This window comes from Pongo pygmaeus, chromosome 1, assembly GCF_028885625.2.
Source record: "Pongo pygmaeus isolate AG05252 chromosome 1, NHGRI_mPonPyg2-v2.0_pri, whole genome shotgun sequence".
Taxonomy (NCBI): Eukaryota; Metazoa; Chordata; class Mammalia; order Primates; family Hominidae; genus Pongo; species Pongo pygmaeus.
In genome coordinates, this window is record NC_072373.2 from 191686095 (window position 1) to 191703438 (window position 17344).

A 17344-nucleotide genomic window follows, 5' to 3' on the forward strand; every position below is an offset into this window, starting at 1 on the left:
TGACCTGCCCGCCTCGGCCTCCCAAAGTGCTGGGATTACAGGCATGAGCCACCGCGCCCAGCCTGTGTGCTTTTTTCCAAATGTTTCTTCATGCTTTAGTGCAAAGGCCAGCACACTTTTCTGTAAAAGGACACAGTAAGTATTTTCAGCTCTGCGGCCCATGCTTTGGTCTTTGTAGCACCTACTCTACTCAAGTCTGGAGTTGCAGTGTGAAAGCTGCCACAGACAAATGAATAGGTGTAGCAGTGTTTCTACAAAACTTTACAAAAATAGACCAGTTTTTTTGTATGACCCTGCTATATTAACATACAAAACATAGTGAATACAGATTCACAGGAAGGCATTACCAAATTCATTTGTCATTCATCTTTTATTTCCTTAATCAAACACTTAAAGGTACAAATTCTAATAAGAAAAAGTGAGATCTTTATGTTAACAAGGGGCTATTCATATTGGAAAGCTGAGAATCACTACTTGGGACACAAAAGTTTGGGTCTCCAGGTCTGACAAAGACTACTATAAAGAAACCTGCTCTAACGTTGTAAAGTGCATAGTCTATGCCCTAAGCTGTGCTAAATACTTTCTTTACATGGATTATTTCTTGCATTTGAAAACAAAACCCAATATGAACCTACTATTAACCTCGATTTTACAGGTAAGGAAGCCATGTTTCAGCAAGTTTAGTAACCTGGCAAGGCTGACATAATCAAATTAGTGGCAGAGAAGAAACCAAACTACAGAGCTACAAACACACACAGTCAGTCCTTTAACTACTATGCTAGCCAACCAATCCTCCATGGTAAGAAGATTCACCAGGTTTGAAAGGTTGGCTCAAATCCTTTTTTTTTTTGAGACATAGTCTCACTCTGTTGCCAGGCTGGAGTGCAATGGCGCAATCTCGGCTCTCTGCAACCTCCGCCTCATGGTTTCAGGTGATTCTCCCGCCTCAGCCTTCCAAATAACTGAGATTACAGGCGCCCGCCACTACGCCCGGCTAATTTTTGTATTTTAGTAGAGATGGGGTTTCACCATGTTGGTCAAGCTGGTCTCAAACTCCTGACCTCAGGTGATCTGCCCACCTCAGCCTTCCAAAGTGCTGAGATTACAGGCATGCGCCACCAGGCCCCACTGACTTAAATTCTGTACTCCCTGATGGTCTTCCCCTTTGGAAGATCTTAACAATTATCACTGCCTTAGGAGCTCTGATCTTCCTTTTAACTTCTGACCCAAGGATAATAACTGGAATTAAAATAGAGAAAAAAATTAACTAGCTGACCATATTCTGGAAACACTGTTCCTGAGAGACCCTTACACATTTTGTAGGCTGACGTCTTCCTTGGTCTATAATTTCCATGGGACAAAGACATTTCTGTACCTGGGAGTGCCCTTAAATTCAAGCTCTGGAAATCAAGGTCTAGGGAAAAATTCATTCACCAGTCTGAGACCTACCTTCCAGGTCCCCAATTTCTGTCCCAGGAGTTGTCTTTTCTCTAGATTATAAACACTAAACAAACATGTGTGGTCTCTTTAGAGGGGATCCCAAAACCCAGCCCTGGTGGTCTGGTCTTACCTTGTGGCCTCAGAGGGCAACCTTATCATGATATGATAGCCTAACAACAATGTAGTATAGTGAGAGGGTGGGGTGAGCAGGTGTCATTTTCCTTAGAGAAACTTACTCTACTTCCCAGCCAGGAGCCACTTAGTTGGAATGGGGGCTGACACTTTATAGTTAAGTGAGCACATCACACTGATCTCTAAAACAAGACTTCAGTGGGGCAGCATTCCCCATTACCAGTCCAGCCTCCACAGCTTCTGATGGCTCCCACAGCTGCCCTTTCCTTATTTTGGTGTGACTAGCCCACTGCAGAGCCATTCCCATTACAGCCACTGCTATGTTCCTCTTTTAGGAACAAAGTGACTACCCTGAAAAAAGAAGAGATGAAACAAATCGCCCTTCAAATACGAAGTAAAATCATTCTTTAATTACTAAAAAAAATCACTGTTGGGCTTTTTTTTTTAAAGGTCCATAAATTTTCAATGCAATGTTGAACTGGGGAAATGGTTATAGCAGCTCTCACATAAGTTATTTGAATTAATAAACATTATCACAGTATTAAGAAGGCAAGGTAAACAAATAGCTTAAGTATTTTATTTGTTTGCAACTAAGCTTGTTAACACTATATAATGAAAATGTACAAAGAATAATGTTGCAGTTTTTGGTTAGATTTAAGTCAAAGACATTCATTAATAAGGAATCTTCGAATGTGAATATTCCAGAAATTTCTCTAAGCCATCTGATCAGAACAACTGTCTCTGAATATTACCTTACTTTGGAAGGTATTGGCATACATTTGAATTAAACTCAGAATTTTTCAAAATAAGCCCTAATTAAAAAAACTATTCTATATTCAAAGTAAAACAATATTAATAGAACTTTCCTTTCCAGAAACAATGAAGGAAACAAGGCATTTTGTAAAATGTGGTCCTGAACAAGTCACAGTAAAAAATAAATGTATACTTAACTTCCACCTCCTCAAAACAGAGGCTACTTTCTGTTCCTCAGCCTTGGAAACAAGGTGAAGAACAGCCTATATGCGACTTCGGGCAGGGGGTTGCCAAAACAAAGCTGAAGCAGTTGACCATGGACACCTCAAAAGAATTTGGGAGAACCCGACCAAAGGATCCAAATTCTATGTTTTTTTTTTTTTTGAGACAAAGTCTCGTTTTGTCGCCCAGGCTGGAGTGCAGTGGCGCGATCTGTGCTCACTGCAACCACCACCTCCAGGGTTCAAGCGATTCTCCTGCCTCAGCCTCCCAAGCAGCTGGGATTACAGGCGCCTAACACCACACCCGGCTAATTTTGTTTTATTTTTAGTAGAGATGGGATTTCACCATATTGGCCAGGGTGCTCTCGAACTCCTGACCTCAAGTGATCCGCATGCCTCGGACTCCCAAAGTGCTGGGATTACAGGCGTGAGCCACTGCGCCCAGCCCAAATTATATTTTTTAATAACTGATACAAAGGTGAAGTGGCTCCTCCCAAGTAGCAGTGCTGCTGGGGCCTGGCCCAGGCCTAGCCCTGAGCTCACCTCTCATGCTCCCAAGCCAACCCTGATGCTCCTGCTCCAGGGCAGACCTTTTCCCCTTAGAGGTTCACTGTCCAGGGAGCTCTATGATAATTGTGTGAATGAGGTGAGCGCCGACTCCATGTGAGTATTTTAAGGCTTGGAGTCAAAGTATTTCCTAACACGCTCAGGCAGAGTCCATGTGTCAATGGCCCGTCTCCAGTTTGTTCTAATTTCTCACCATGTGTCTGCAGAGGTAGGACCACAGACCTTCGCTTTATCATCATAATCACATCTAATGTCCATCCTAACTTACGACTCATATTCTGTGCCTGGAAACAGTCCCTGTATTTAACAATACCTACACATAAAAACAATCCACTGTTACAACTTATATGGTCACAAAACATTAATGATCTTCTGTAGACCAAGCAAATGTTTTTTTTTTACCATAATTGTCGTGCACCAAATTCACAGCCAGAATCCCCAAGATCAAAACAAAATTTTTGCACAATACAAATAATAACTTAAAATACACATACACACATATACACACACTCTCACACGCACTTCTTACAGAACTGTGCTTGGGGAAACTCCATTTGTTGAGTGCCACTGAAGGCATATTTTGCTAAACTGCTGCTCCAGGTATTTTTGTTTGGAAAATCTATCACAGTAGGGCACAGCTGTTTATTGGATGAGCAGAAAAGAAAGATATGCTTGTGGCAACCAGAAAGTTTTACGGTCTTTCAAGTTGTATAAAATGGACCTGCAGAAACGTTTAAGTGTTCTCAGGATGCAAAGTTGGAGCTGAAATGTGACATCAAACCAGTTGCAAAAAGTGTACAGCAGCCATCTCTTGAGGTCAAACCTGGTACCCAGATATGTGACAAAGCTTCAGGACACATCTGTAAATTAGGAATAAAAAACAAAAAGGGTAAGAATACTAAAAATTATAGTGTCATGCTTTAAAAATTTTCACTAACAGTAAATGTGAGAAATAGCATTAACGATGAGTCACCACTTAAAAGATACTAAAGATCAAGAATTTAAGGAACCTGACTCAAATTCAGTTAGATATATGACTGCTCATATTTTATGCTTTGAATATCTGGTAGTTGCAAATTATTTAGAATAAGAAATCCTGACCACACTTGATAAACTAACTTAAGGAATCAACTTTCATAAATTAACAACTGAAACTATCTTTCTGGAGAAAAGACAAGTAACAAATTGGTGCTCAAGTCAGACTACCTAGATTTTAATCCTAGCTGAACCACTAGCTGTATAAGCTTGGGCAAATTATTTAACCTCTTTACGTGCTATCTTTACCAGTAAAATGGAGCTAATAATAGTACTCCCTCATAGGGTCACTGTGAGGATTATATAAGCTTTGGTGTGGATTTAATATGCTTAGCACAGTGGCGGGCACATTTTACTTCACAGGGACTTTTTACTCTCAGGAGTTTCAGTGTAGAAATTTTGCTCTTGAAACTTAGAAAATTCAAAGAAAATGTGGCAATACTTACAGCTTGTTGGCCTTGTCCCATACCGTCGCATAATCTGATCATGTGTGAATTTCACAAAAGATTCATATTGTTCTGTGAGAAGACGGTACATACTTATCCTCAGCAACTCTCCCTCAATTTTTAGGAATCAAGTGTCAGGATCACAAATAGCTTCCCAGTTTGAATTCTTCACCCTCTCAGGCGCTCTTTATAAAGGTCCTTGTATTAAGGTCCAGGGACCTTATATAAAGGTCACTGAGATCTGTTCCTCTTAAAACCCAGAGCCAAATCCTTGGCTTCTAGAATTGGTCACTGATGGTATATAATGGTATTTTCCTGATAACCTCTCCCCCATGACATAACTCCATCTCCTATTAATAGCTCACTACCATAGCCAGCAAATTTCAGCCCATCTCCCGTGGGACATGAATCTTTGAAACTCTTTCCTTGTTATAAATTTCAACACACATTGAGTGAAAAACATGAGTGGAAGAAGTGTGGGATGGCTAGAAAGCTAAGCGAAAATCTATACCATCTAATTGCAAACAGTTCCACAGAAGTACCACCTTTTAAGGGGAAACTGAGTAGAAATGAAGAAGGCAGCCTGACATCTGTGAACAAAGAAGTGACTTAGAACCAGCTGACTGAAACAGTATTAAGGTGGGAGTGGGAGACAGAATGATATATTAGAGCTTCTTCTTCTTTTTTTTTTTTTTTTGAGATGGAGTCTCACTCTGTCACCCAGGCTGGAGTGCAGTGGCGCGACCTCGGCTCACTGCAACCTCTGCCTCCCGGATTCACGCCATTCTCCTGCCTCAGCCTCCCTGGTAGCTGGGACTACAGGCGCCCACCACCACGCCCGGCTAATTTTTTGTATTTTTAGTAGAGATGGGGTTTCACCGTGTTAGCCAGCATGGTCTCGATCTCCTGACCTCGTGATCCACCTGCCTCGGCCTCCCAAAGTGCTGGGATTACAAGCATGAGCCACCGCGCCCGGCCTAGAGCTTCTTCTTATAATACATATTAAAGGATCAAAGTAATTCTACTATAAAGGAACTCATTTAACTTTGCTTAACCCAACAGCTCCCAATGTAAAACAGATCTATTAATATTCTGAGGAACCACGTTGTATGGGTCACCACATTAGGAAACAATAGTGTTATAGGAAAAAGTTGTGCTTTTTCACTCTCTGATGATTACACAGCAGCAAAGCATGAAAGCTGCCCATAAATTTCTTAATTACTCACACTGTCACCCTAAGCAACAGATCTTGACCTATATCCCATAGGGTACAGCTGAGGACTTTAATCAGAAAAGGAGTATGATGAGATTTGTGCTTGACATACAGTACTGTGGTTTAATGTGGAATATTATCCACTTTCACTAAACAGGTACTATTTCCTATTTCTGATTCAGATCTCTTTCTTTCACAGAAGGCTTTAATTGTTGCCATCATTGATCACTACCTTTGTTCTAACCTGCCTAGCCTTGCTTTTCTACTGTTCCTCCCAAATCACACCCAACTCTCCACATCCGTAACTATGACTTTTACTAGGAAGTTTGAATATGTTGACAATACTGAACTCTTCCATAACACCTGTTGAGAGTTTGTATCACAACCATCCGTTTACCAGCCAGCTAGCCCAAATGGCCTACTCAATGCCTTCACTGATATGGAAAATTCTTGCAAGAGCTTGGTTTGTTTCTTTTCAGAAATGCAAATGAAAAATCCCTCCCACTGGGCAAGGTGTAGCACTCCTGTAATGCCAGCACTCTGGGAAGCTGAGGTGGAGTATTTCTTGAGGCCTGGAGCTGAAGACTCCTAGAGCTGGGCTCACAGCAAAACCTTGCCTCTATTTAAAACACAAAGTCCTGGCCGGGTGCGGTGGCTCACGCCTGTAATCCCAGCATTTTGGGAGGCCGAGGTGGGCGGATCACCTGAGGTCAGGAGTTTGAGACCAGCCTGACCAACATGGAGAAACCCTGTCTCTACTAAAAATACAAAAAAAATTAGCCAGGCGTGGTGGCGCATGCCTGTAATCCCAGCTACTCTGGAGGCTGAGGCAGGAGAATCGTTTGAACCTGGGAGGCGGAGGTTGCGCTGTCAGCCTGGGCAACAAGAGCAAAACTCTGTCTCAAAAAAAAAAAAGTCCTTTATATTTATACCATATAATGTATAAACGATGTGTTTACAATCACCAAAGAGTAACTTCCATACCCTCAACTCAATAAACTCCCTTGCATGAGGTCCTACTCTCTTTTTCTAAGTTATTTAACTGGTGTTAATTTTTAACTGAACCCTGTTAATGACAATGGCAGTCACTGCCTCGGCCTACCTGCTAGTTTGGTATTGAGGATTTGCTCATACTCCTCCCGAATTTTATCTTCATAGTCTTTTAAGAGGCGCTCACATATTATTCCAACTTGTCGGAGGGTAAAGGTGGGCTGGTCCTTCTTCATCCATGAGGAACCTGGCCAAAAGAAAAAGCAAGTTTGGGCCAGGTGCGGTGGTTCACACCTATAATCCCAGCACTTTGGGAGGCCGAGGCAGGCGGATCATCTGAGGTGGAGACCAGCCTGACCAACGTGGAGAAACCCAGTCTCTACTAAAAATACAAAATTAGCTGGGCGTGGTAGGGCATGCCCATAATCCCAAATCCCAGCTACTTGGGAGGCTGAGGCAGAAGAATTGCTTGAACCCGAGAGGTGGCGGTTGCAGTGAGCCAAGATTGTGCCACTGCACTCCAGCCTGGACCACAAGAGTAAAACGCCATCTCAAAAAAAAAAAAAAAAAAGAAAAAAAGGCTGGGCGCAGTGGCCATGCCTGTAATCCCAGCACTCTGGGAGGTCGAGGTGGGTGGATCACCTGAGGTTGGGAGTTTGGGACCAGCCTGACCAACATGGAGAAACCCCTGTGTCTACTAAAAATACAAAAAAATTAGCTGGGCGTGGTGATCGGCACCTGTAATTCCAGCTACTTGGGAGGCTGAGAAAGGAGAATCGCTTGAACCTGAGAGGCGGAGACTGCAGCGAGCCGAGATCACACCACTGCACTCCAAACAGGGCAACAAGAGCAAAACAGTCTCAAAAAAAAAAAAAAAAAAAAAAAAAAAAAAAAAGGTTCTCCTAATCAGGCTCACTCACAGAAGATTTGAATTCAGTACAGAGATAAGTCACAGGGATAAGCTTCTACCAGCCTGGTTCTGGAGCTGGCAAGTGAACAGATCCCACAAGTGGCCTTCTGATCATGATAAAAGCAGCAGCCCTGGCCAGGCGTGGTGACTGTCGCCTGTAATCCCAGCACTTTGGAGGCCAAGTCGGGTTGATCACTTGAGGTCAGGAGTTCGAGACCAGCCTGGCCAACATGGTGAAACCCCACCTCTACTAAAAATACAAAAAAATAGCTGGGCGTGCTGGTGGGCGCCTGTAGTCCCAGCTACTCGGGAGGCTGAGACAGAAGAATCGCTTGAACCTGGGAGGCGAAGGTTCCAGTGAGTTGAGATGACGCCACCGCACCGCACTCCAGCCTGGGCAACAGAGCAAATCTCAAACAAAACAAAACAAAACAAAACAAAACAAAACAAAACAAAACAAAACAACACACATGGGCAGCAGCCCTGGTGGCAGCCCATTTCTCAGCTGTTCCTCAAAGCTCAGGCTAAAATCTGTTTCTTTGGCCATTTGTTAGCCTGTAAGCCATTTAACACACTGAAACAAATAATTTTTTGCTTAAACTAACTCAAGGATATTTTTTTCTCTACAAATAAAATCTAACCAAAACATCTCACTAGTCATTATTTGTAATTGTTTTGTTAACCATAACATATCCTATTACTTTAAAATTACTGAAATCTCAAGAGAATAGTGCTAGTTGTAACCACTGACAGGTTTATCATGTATGTGCAAGAGCAATCAGAAAGGGTGCAGCTCCAGAGCCAGGAACTCTGAATTTAAAAAAAATAATTTGTGAGGTAAAAGTCACATAAAATAAAAGTAATCACTTTAAAGCAAACAAGTCAGTGGCATTTGGCATAATCAAAATGTTACACTACTACCACCACTTCTAGTTCCAGAACACTTCCATCACTATAAAAACTAAAACCCCTTACCTATCAAGCAATATCTCCTCATTCTCCCCTAACCCTAATTCTAGGCAAACCCCAGTTTCTATTTTGTAAGGAGACAATTTTTAATCAAGGTGACTTTTAACCTTTAGAACTGTTAAGTAGAATACTTTGTGAGGAAATAGACTCTTCTACTGTTAAAGGAGACAGATTTCACCACCACTGGAGATTGTCAAACACTGGGCTGTTGAACCCCAACAGGAGGCAATATGGCAGGCAAAACTGAGTCACTACATGACCATAAAGATTGTCTCCAACCTTTAGATTCTATTTTTTAGCACATCCTCTTTGACCATTTGTCAATAATGAGCAGCCCCTGTTGAACAGAGCTTTCTGCAATTATGGAAATATCTTGTAACTGCATGTACAATACAACAGCCATATGTGGCTAATGAGTACCTGAAATGTGACTACTGAACCTGAGGAACAGAATTTTAAAAAAACTTTTTTTTTTTTTTTTTTGAAACAGACTCACTCTGCCACCCAGGCTGGAGTACAATGGTGTGATCTCAGCTCACTGCAACCTCAGCCTCTCGAGTAGCTGGGATTACAGGTGCGAGCCACCATGCCTGGCTAATTTTTTTGTATTTTTAGTAGAGACGAGGTTTTGCCATGTTGGCCAGGCTGGTCTTGAACTCTTGACCTCAGGAGATCCGCCTGCCTCAGCCTCCCAAAGTGCTAGGATTACAGGCATGAGCCACCTCAGCCGGCCAAAATTTTATCTAATTTTAATTAGTTTAAAATTAAATAGCCCACATGTGGCTATTTATTGCACACTGGCTACAATATTACACATTGCAGTATACAGGAAGATATTCTTGTATTGGGTGAATGGAAGCACATCAAATCAATGTGAGGTTTCTTCCAGTTTCATGACTGTATAGTTTTAAAAATATCTGTAAATATTAATACATCCACTTTAGCAATTTTATCACATTAGAGGAGGCCAATTCTGGATTCATCATTGTAAGTACCATTTACAAACCCTTAATGCGGATTTTGCAGATCAAAGTGGGCTTACCTGGAGAGCTAGGTGCTGTGAGTGCTGATGACTGAGGTTGACTTTCCGAAGCACAAGCTTCACTCTGATTAAGAACAACTTCTAAATGTCTCCACCTCTGATAACGACTATATTCTTGTTTTATGTTCTGAAAAATTTGCTCTAATAAAAAAGAAACAAACTTGAGCTTTCACTTTATTGTCTCATTTCTTCAAACTTTCTTCAGAAGTGGGAAGAGACAAAGATCTTCTGACTAGACTTTAGATACTCCCTTTGGCATGTAGGTCTCAATCTCCCCCTCCCCTGACATAAACAAGCAAAACGTTTATACCGTACCAAGTACTCCCCAGTGGCTTCAAAGACAGTATGTTCTTATTGCCACTATTTCAACAATGCATAAAAGAATAGCTACTTTGGCATAAACCAGCCAGAGTTCCCTTTACTTGTTTTCCTGTGGCAAAGAACACAAGATCTGCAGTTAGCTGGATGGTTAACTAGTACAAATTTACAGCAGAAGAAACCTCTGTTTACCTAACAGGGATTATTTTTTAATCTTCTTTAAATTTTACAATTTCACAACCTAGGGTATTAAGGGGTGAGTCTCATACTGCCCAAGGCCTTCTAAGAAGGAAGCTCTTGTCCCATATGCGACTTTAAAAAAGCATCTTTGGAGCTGGAAGTGGTGACTCCAAAACTGGGTGTAATCCCAGCTACTCTGCAGGTGGAGGCGGGAGGATCCCTTGAGCCCAGGAGACTAGCCTGAACGACACAGCAAAATCTCGTCTCAAAAAAAACCACAAGGGAGCCTGGGTGATTTACCTAAAAAACAAATCAAAATAAACTTTGGGAAAGAGGGCAGCAGAAACCATTATGTTTACAGTGTGGACATCGACGAAGGAAAGAACTGAGATTTAATGCCTAGAAGTGATGGTCAGGGCTTAGAATATAATTTTCTGATCCTAAGAGGCAACTCAGTGTGTGGGGAGATTATAAGTCAAGGTAATCACAAAGCAAATTTGCTAACACTATTAAAGGGAGCCCAGGAAACACAAATTACTAACCACCTTGAAATACACTCCTAGAAACAACAAAGAATCTAAAAGGATGTGGTTTTCAAGTTCTTTGTTTGTACCTACTAATTTAAAAACAGAGATAACTGTATCCATCTCAAACAACTCAAATTATTCTAGTGTATACTTTGCTATAACCACCTTTTTTTTTTAATGGTGGGAGGTATTAACAATGCCACTTTGCTTCTTACTAGCTGTGTGACTATAACCTTGAGAAGTTATTCAGGATCTTTACTTCTTCAATATAAACGTTAAATACCTACCTGATAAGGTGGTAAAAATAAAAACTAAAGGTAACAATAATGTCATAACAAGTGACAGTACAGTCCAGGAACTGACATGAATTCAAGTGGTTCCACACATAGTCAAACTCCCTAACTTTCAGCCTAAATACTGGAACAATGTAGGAGATGCTTTAAGAGTGCTATGGGCCAGCTGGGTATGGTGGCTTATGCCTGTAATCCCAGCACTTTGGGAGGCTGAGGCAGGCAGATCATAAGGTCATGAGATTGAGGACTATCTTGGCTAACATGGTGAAACACCGTCTGTACTAAAAATACAAAAAATTAGCCAGGTGTGGTGGCACGCGCCTGTAGTCCCAGCTACTCGGGAAGCTGAGGCAGGAGAATCTCTTGAACTGGGGAGGCGGAGGTTGCGCTGAGCTGAGATTATGTCACTGCACTCCAGCCTGGGCAACACAATGAGACTGTGTCTCAAAAAAAAAACAAAAACAAAAACAAAAACAAAAACAAAAAAACAAGAGTACTATGGGCCAGGCATGGTGGCTCATGCCTGTAATCCAGCACTTCAGAAGGCCAAGGTGGGAGGATCACTTGAGGCCAGCCTGGGCAACATAACGAGACCCAGTATCAAAAAAAAGAAAAAAAGCCTGTGCATGGTGGCTCACGCCTGTAATCCCAGCACTTTGGGAGGCCTAGGCAGGCGGATCACCTAAGGTCAGGAGTTAGAGACCAGCCTGGCCAACATGGCGAAACCGTCTCTACTAAAAATACAAAAATTAGCTGGGCATGGTGGTGTGCACCTGTAATCCCAGCTACTTGGGAGGCTGAGGCAGGAGAACTGCTTCAACCCAGGAGGCGGAGATTGCAGTAAGCCGAGATCACCCCATTGGACTCCAGCCTGGGCGACAGAGTAAGACTCTGTCTCAAAAAACAAAACAAAACAAAACAGTGCTATGAAGTTTGTATTTTAGATTCCTGAATTTATTAAGTTTTCACCTCACTTTATTTTTTAAGAGTCTCACTCTGTCGCCCAGGCTGTAGTGCAATAGCACAATCTCAGTTCACTGCAACCTCTACCTCCCAGGTTCAAGCAATTCTCCCGCCTCAGCCTCCAGAGTAGTTTGGATTTCAGGCGCCCGCCACCACACCCAGCTAATTTTTTGTATTTTTAGTAGAGACAGAGTTTCACCATGTTGGCCAGGCTGGTCTCAAACTCCTGACCTCAGCTGATCCGCCCGCCTCGGCCTCCCAAAGTGCTGGGAATACAAGCATGAGCCACCGCTGCCCCACTTTATTTTAAAATGTCTTATTCCTCAAGCCAGAGCCAATACAAGGATAAGAACTGCAAATACTTGAAACAAGAAAGGACAAGTATGAGGACAATGCTCAAGAGAACAGAAGGTCTCTGATAAACCTCTGCCTCCTGTATGGCAATGTTAACAAATGGAAAGATACAATTTTGAGGGTGGTAGGACTAAGAAGTCCAAGAATCTAAACACGGTATCCATGGGAGAAAAATAAGAAAGTTAGACATGATTTTCTTCTGTAGAAGGCCATATAAAGCACAAAATTTTTTTAAAAAGAAAAACCCAAATTTCTTTTTAACAGTGGGTAATTTTAATCCTTGCCTCCATTATTTGAGGTTGTGCTGCCAGATTCTTTCCAGTCTAAGCCCATCCTCCAAACTCTACAGTGTTCCTACCTGCTACAAACCAAAATTCAAACTCTTGAACACGGCAGTCAATACCTTCCAAGATCTGGCCTCAATTTATTTTCCTGGTTCCATCTGGATTCCACTATAATTTAGTTACATTACATTATTCTTTCCTTAAATTGTGGGTTTTTTGGACTTTGCTCTCACAGGTTCCCTGTGCTCGAAATGGGACTATTGCTCAAATTTTATCAAGACTCAGCCAGCCGGGTGCAGTGGCTCACGCAATCCCAGCACTTTGGGAGGCCGAGGCGGGCAGATCACTTGAGGTCAGGAGTTCGAGACCAGCTTGGCCAATACAGTGAAACCCTGTCTTGACAAAAAAAACCCACAAAAATTAGTAGGCTGGGTGCGGTGGCTCATGCCTGTAATCCCAGCACTTTGGGAGGCTGAGGCAGGCGGATCACCTGAGGTCAGGTGTTTGAGACCAGCGTGACCAATATGATGAAACCCTATCTCCACTAAAAATACAAAAATTAGCCGGGCATGGTGGCATGTGCCTGTAATCCCAGCGTTTTGGGAGGCTGAGGCAGGAGAATCGCTTGAGCCTGGGAGGTGGAGGTTGCAGTGAGCCAAGATCACGCTATTGCACTCCAGCCTGGGCAACGAGAGCGAAACACCATCTCAAAAAAATAAAAATAAAAAAATTAGCCGAGAGTAGTGACACATGCCTGTAATCCCAGCTACTGGGGAGGCTGAGGCAGGAGAATCGCTTGAACATGGGAGACGGTGGTTGCAGTAAGCCGAGATCGTGCCACTACACTCCAGCCTGGGTAACAGAGTGACTCTGTCTCAAACAAAACAAAACAAAACAAAACAAAAAAAGACTCAGCTAAAATGCTACCTTAATTCAGAAGTTATTCTCAGACTCTCAAGTCATAATCAATTAATTACTTTGCACACTATGTTTACAAATATTTCCTGCGGTCAGCAACCCCCTTCTTCCGTGTCTGGAATTCACCTAGCACTCAATAAAGATAAAGGAATAAAAGTCTTAGTTTTACAGGACCTTTCCACAAAAAGTACCATACAGATTGAGCATCCCTCATCCAAAATGCTTGAGACGGAAGTTTTGGATTGTGGAATAGTTGCATTATACTTACCAATTGAACATCCCTTACCCCAAATCAGAAAAAGTCCAGTGAATAAGTATTTCCTTTGAGTGTTATATTGACACTCAATTTCTGGAGCAGTTCAGACTTTGCAGCATTTCAGATTTCAGAAAAATTGCCCAGCTAATTTTTTAGCTTTTTTTTTTTTTTTTTTTGAGATGGAGTTTCACTCTTGTCGCCCAGCATGGAGTGCAATGGCCCTATCTCGGCTTACCGGAATCTCCGCCTCCCAGGTTCAAGCGATTCTCCTGCCTCAACCTCCCGAGTAGCTGGGATTACAGGCATGCACCACCATGCCCCACTAATTTTCTATTTTTAGTAGAGACGGGATTTCTCCATGTGTGTCAGGGTGGTCTCGAACTCCAGACCTCAGGTGATCCGCCCGCCTCCGCCTCCGCCTCCCAAAGTGCTGGGATTACAGGAGTGAGCCACTGCGCCCGGCCTTAGAATTCTTTTGTGGAAACAAGGTCTCATTATGTTGCACAGACTTGTCTCGAATTCCTGGGCTCAAGCAATCCTCCTGCCTCAGCCTCCCAAAGTGCTGGGATTGCAGGTGTTAGCCACCATGCCTTGCCCACATTCTCTCTTTTTTTTTTTTTTTTTTGAGATGGAGTTTCGCTCTTGTGGCCCAGGCTGGAGCGCAATGCTGTGATCTCCGCTCACTGCAACCTCTGCCTCCCGGGTTCAAACGATTCTCCTGCCTCAGCTTCCCTAGTAGCTGGGATTACAAGTGCACGCCACCACTGCCCCCACAACAAAAATAACTTTTTTTTTTTTTTTTTTTTTTTAAGACGGAGTCTCGCTCTGTCGCCAGGCTGGAGTGCAGTGGCGCAATCTTGGCTCAATGCAACCTCCGCCTCCCGAGTTTGAGCGATTCTCTTGCCTCAGCCTCCTGAGAAGTTGGGACTATAGGCACGCGCCACCACGCCAGGCTATTTTTAGTAGAAACAGGGTTTTCACCATGTTGGCCAGGATGGTCTCGGTCTCTTGATCCACCCACCATGGCCTCCCGAAGTGCTGGGATTACAGGCATAAACCACCTCGCCCGGCCCAAAAATCACTTATGAAGCAGCTACTGTAATGTGAACTACAACCGAATTAGTCTAGAGGGTAGTGGTACTGAATAAAACATTTACATTAAACCCATCACTTTATACTTTTCAAAATACTTTTTGCAACTATCTTGAGGGTTCTTCAACAAAAGATAGGGCAAGTATGAACTCCAATTTGCAGAAGTGAGACCCAAAAAGTTTATGGACTATCTTTAGGTATCTGCAGGAGCTAGGGAAGAACAAAACGCCTGTCTTTGAGGGTTCTTTAAAATGGACTTTTGCAAACATTATCTCATCCTGTACATTAGGTTATACAACATTGAATGGCCGGGAAATTTAAGTAGAACAGCGTTTTTTATGGGCAGGTTAGTCAGCTAATGGATAAGAGACTTGAAATTACTCTTTTGGGATTAGCAAATAGAAGGGAAAAACATGATAAGGGCACAGAGCGGTGGGTCTGGGGGAAACAGCAGAGGCACAGTTTGAAAAAAATGTGTAAAAGACTGACTAGGTAAGATACGGTCACAGTTCATAAGTCCTTTGAATTCTAGGATAAAAAGGTGAACTCGAGTTAAGGATATGAAGTCTGCTGGGTGTAGGAATCTTGGTGTGAGGATGAGGGCCCGCAATTTGCATTGTGGATCGATATGCAGAGGAAGGAGGAAATGAAACCTGAAGGCACTGCTACTGAAAAGGGGTGAAGAAAGGATGATTTTACGGTGAGCCTAAGGTTTTGCTTAAGCTTGAAGAATAGAAAAATACACAAAGAAACGACTTGCCCAAATCCATTATTGAGACGCCCCCCTCATTTCCGGAAGTCCTTTAAAATCGCAGAATATTAATGCTGAAGCACCCTCCCCTCTACTCCTGCGCTATGAGGTGCCTGCTGTAACGCCAGTCCTTCCTTTTCCTTGGACAAAGTGGAACGCCTTACTGAAGGAGAGTCCCTGTTAAGGACAGTTACATTCTTAGTTCTGTAGAACCTCCGTATGTCGTAGGATTCTCAAATTCTAGCTAATGATCTACCGATTTCAAGCCATATATGCTACGAGGCAATAGACATATAATAAAAGAACGTGGCCAGTCCCTTAGAAATGATCAGGTTGAAATCGGATTCCGTGACTCTTGCGGCGGCCTCTGGGTCCCTAAAGACTTCTGGAAATCATGTCTCCCTACAGCGCTAAACAGCACGCACTCGCGCCCCTTCCCGGTAACCCGCCCCCACCCCACCCCCGCCCTCCAGGCCAGGTTCGTGAGTAGAATCCAATTTTCCATGGCCCACTGGATCTGCAGGGTGGCTCGATGCAGACCCGGCCAGCGGAGGAAGGAGGGGCTTCAGCGACAGGGAGGGCCCGGAGCGGCCAGAGGTATTCCCATCTTCCTCTTGGTGTCCACCCCTCCAGGCTCTCCTCCTCCAGGAAAACCTAAAATCGACCCTGTGGCCCCATTACCCCTCCCGGATGCCTCCCATCCCCGGAAGCAACCAGGCCCAGCGGCATCCCAGTTCCCTTTTCTCAAGGCAAAGGGGTCCCTGGGTAAACTGGCCTGGTATTCCCAACCCTCCCCCCACCGCCCCCCAAAAAAATGCCTGGGCCTGGCTTCCTGCCAAGCCCAGAGCAGCGCACGTTACCCGGAGTTGGAAGGCGCCGCTCGCTGCCGGGCGGGGCGGGCTGCTGCAGACTCTGCGGTGGGGTCTGCGTCTGAAACGGCGGCGGCGGCTCGGCGTCCGGGGGCCTGAGGCCCGGAGTGGGGCCGGGCAGAGGGGCGCAGCGCCGCCGCTTCGGGGAGCCGGGGCTCAGCAGCGCCGCCTCGAACTCCATGGGCCGCTTCAGCGTCGCCCCGCACGCCATGCCGCTGAGGGGCCAGGGACCGGGAGCGGACGCGGCAGTAAGTGCGGCCCAAGAAGCTCCTCAACCGGGCTCGCCAGCCAAGCCGGCTCCAATGGCGCCTCCAGCACCCGGCAGCAGCACTGGCCCCGCCTTCTGTGACGTCACGGGCGCACGCCATCGCCCGGCAGAGGGGGGCAGGCCGGAAGAGGGTGGCTCTGCGCGGCTGGTCAGTGCCGGCCCGGCCCGGGGCTCCCCCTGCTGAAGAAATGGAACGGTCTGGGCGGAGAGCGTGGTCACCAAGCAACACCGGGAAGGCCCCCACCCCCACCCCCGCCCCTCCCAGGGTCCCATCCCCCCTGCTTTGGGGCTGTCGCGCCCGGGTGGCCCCTAAGGTTTTCGCACCTGCGCTGCGCGGGCATGGGGGAGGGGAGAGCTTGAAGGGGCCTGGTGAGGGGCCATGGGAGTCTGGTGACTCCAAAAACCTGCTTCTAGGCCGCTCTTGTCCCCATGATAAAAGGGTGATTGTTTAAAGGTCATCAAGGGCATTCCGCTGAGCCCTGGGAAGTCTGCACTTAAACAGAAGCGAATATTGGAGGATGGGCTTTAGCAAGGCCATGAACCCCATGAAATT

The 17344-nt window shown here is 44.5% G+C and overlaps 1 protein-coding gene across 2 annotated transcripts; it reads right to left on the reverse strand.

The window, feature by feature from the left end:
- Positions 1-2127: 2127 nt before the first annotated feature.
- AKIRIN1 (akirin 1) lies at positions 2128-16935 on the reverse strand. 2 transcript variants are annotated; one of them, XM_054494056.2, is made up of 5 exons: positions 16515-16935; positions 9719-9859; positions 6910-7044; positions 4595-4666; positions 2128-3973 (listed from the first exon to the last, which is right to left on the reverse strand). In XM_054494056.2, the coding sequence occupies exons 1-5, from the start codon at positions 16732-16734 to the stop codon at positions 3963-3965; spliced, it is 579 nt and encodes a 192-aa protein (XP_054350031.1). In that variant the 5' UTR covers positions 16735-16935; the 3' UTR covers positions 2128-3962. The 2 variants fall into 2 exon arrangements, with proteins under 2 accessions (XP_054350031.1, XP_054350042.1); XM_054494067.2 differs by lacking the exon at positions 4595-4666 and having other exon boundaries at positions 16515-16866.
- Between the last annotated feature and the right edge of the window lie 409 nt (positions 16936-17344).

Bases quoted from the DNA above. Each gene is read 5' to 3' on its own strand.
- AKIRIN1 (XM_054494056.2), bottom strand. From the start codon at position 16,734: ATGGCGTGCGGGGCGACGCTGAAGCGGCCCATGGAGTTCGAGGCGGCG. The intron at 9,860-16,514 runs GTAACGTGCGCT...CTTTTTTATTAG, and splicing joins GCGGCGCCTTCCAACTCCGG to AGCAAATTTTTCAGAACATA. The intron at 7,045-9,718 runs GTAAGCCCACTT...TCTTTTGGCCAG, and splicing joins CACAGCACCTAGCTCTCCAG to GTTCCTCATGGATGAAGAAG.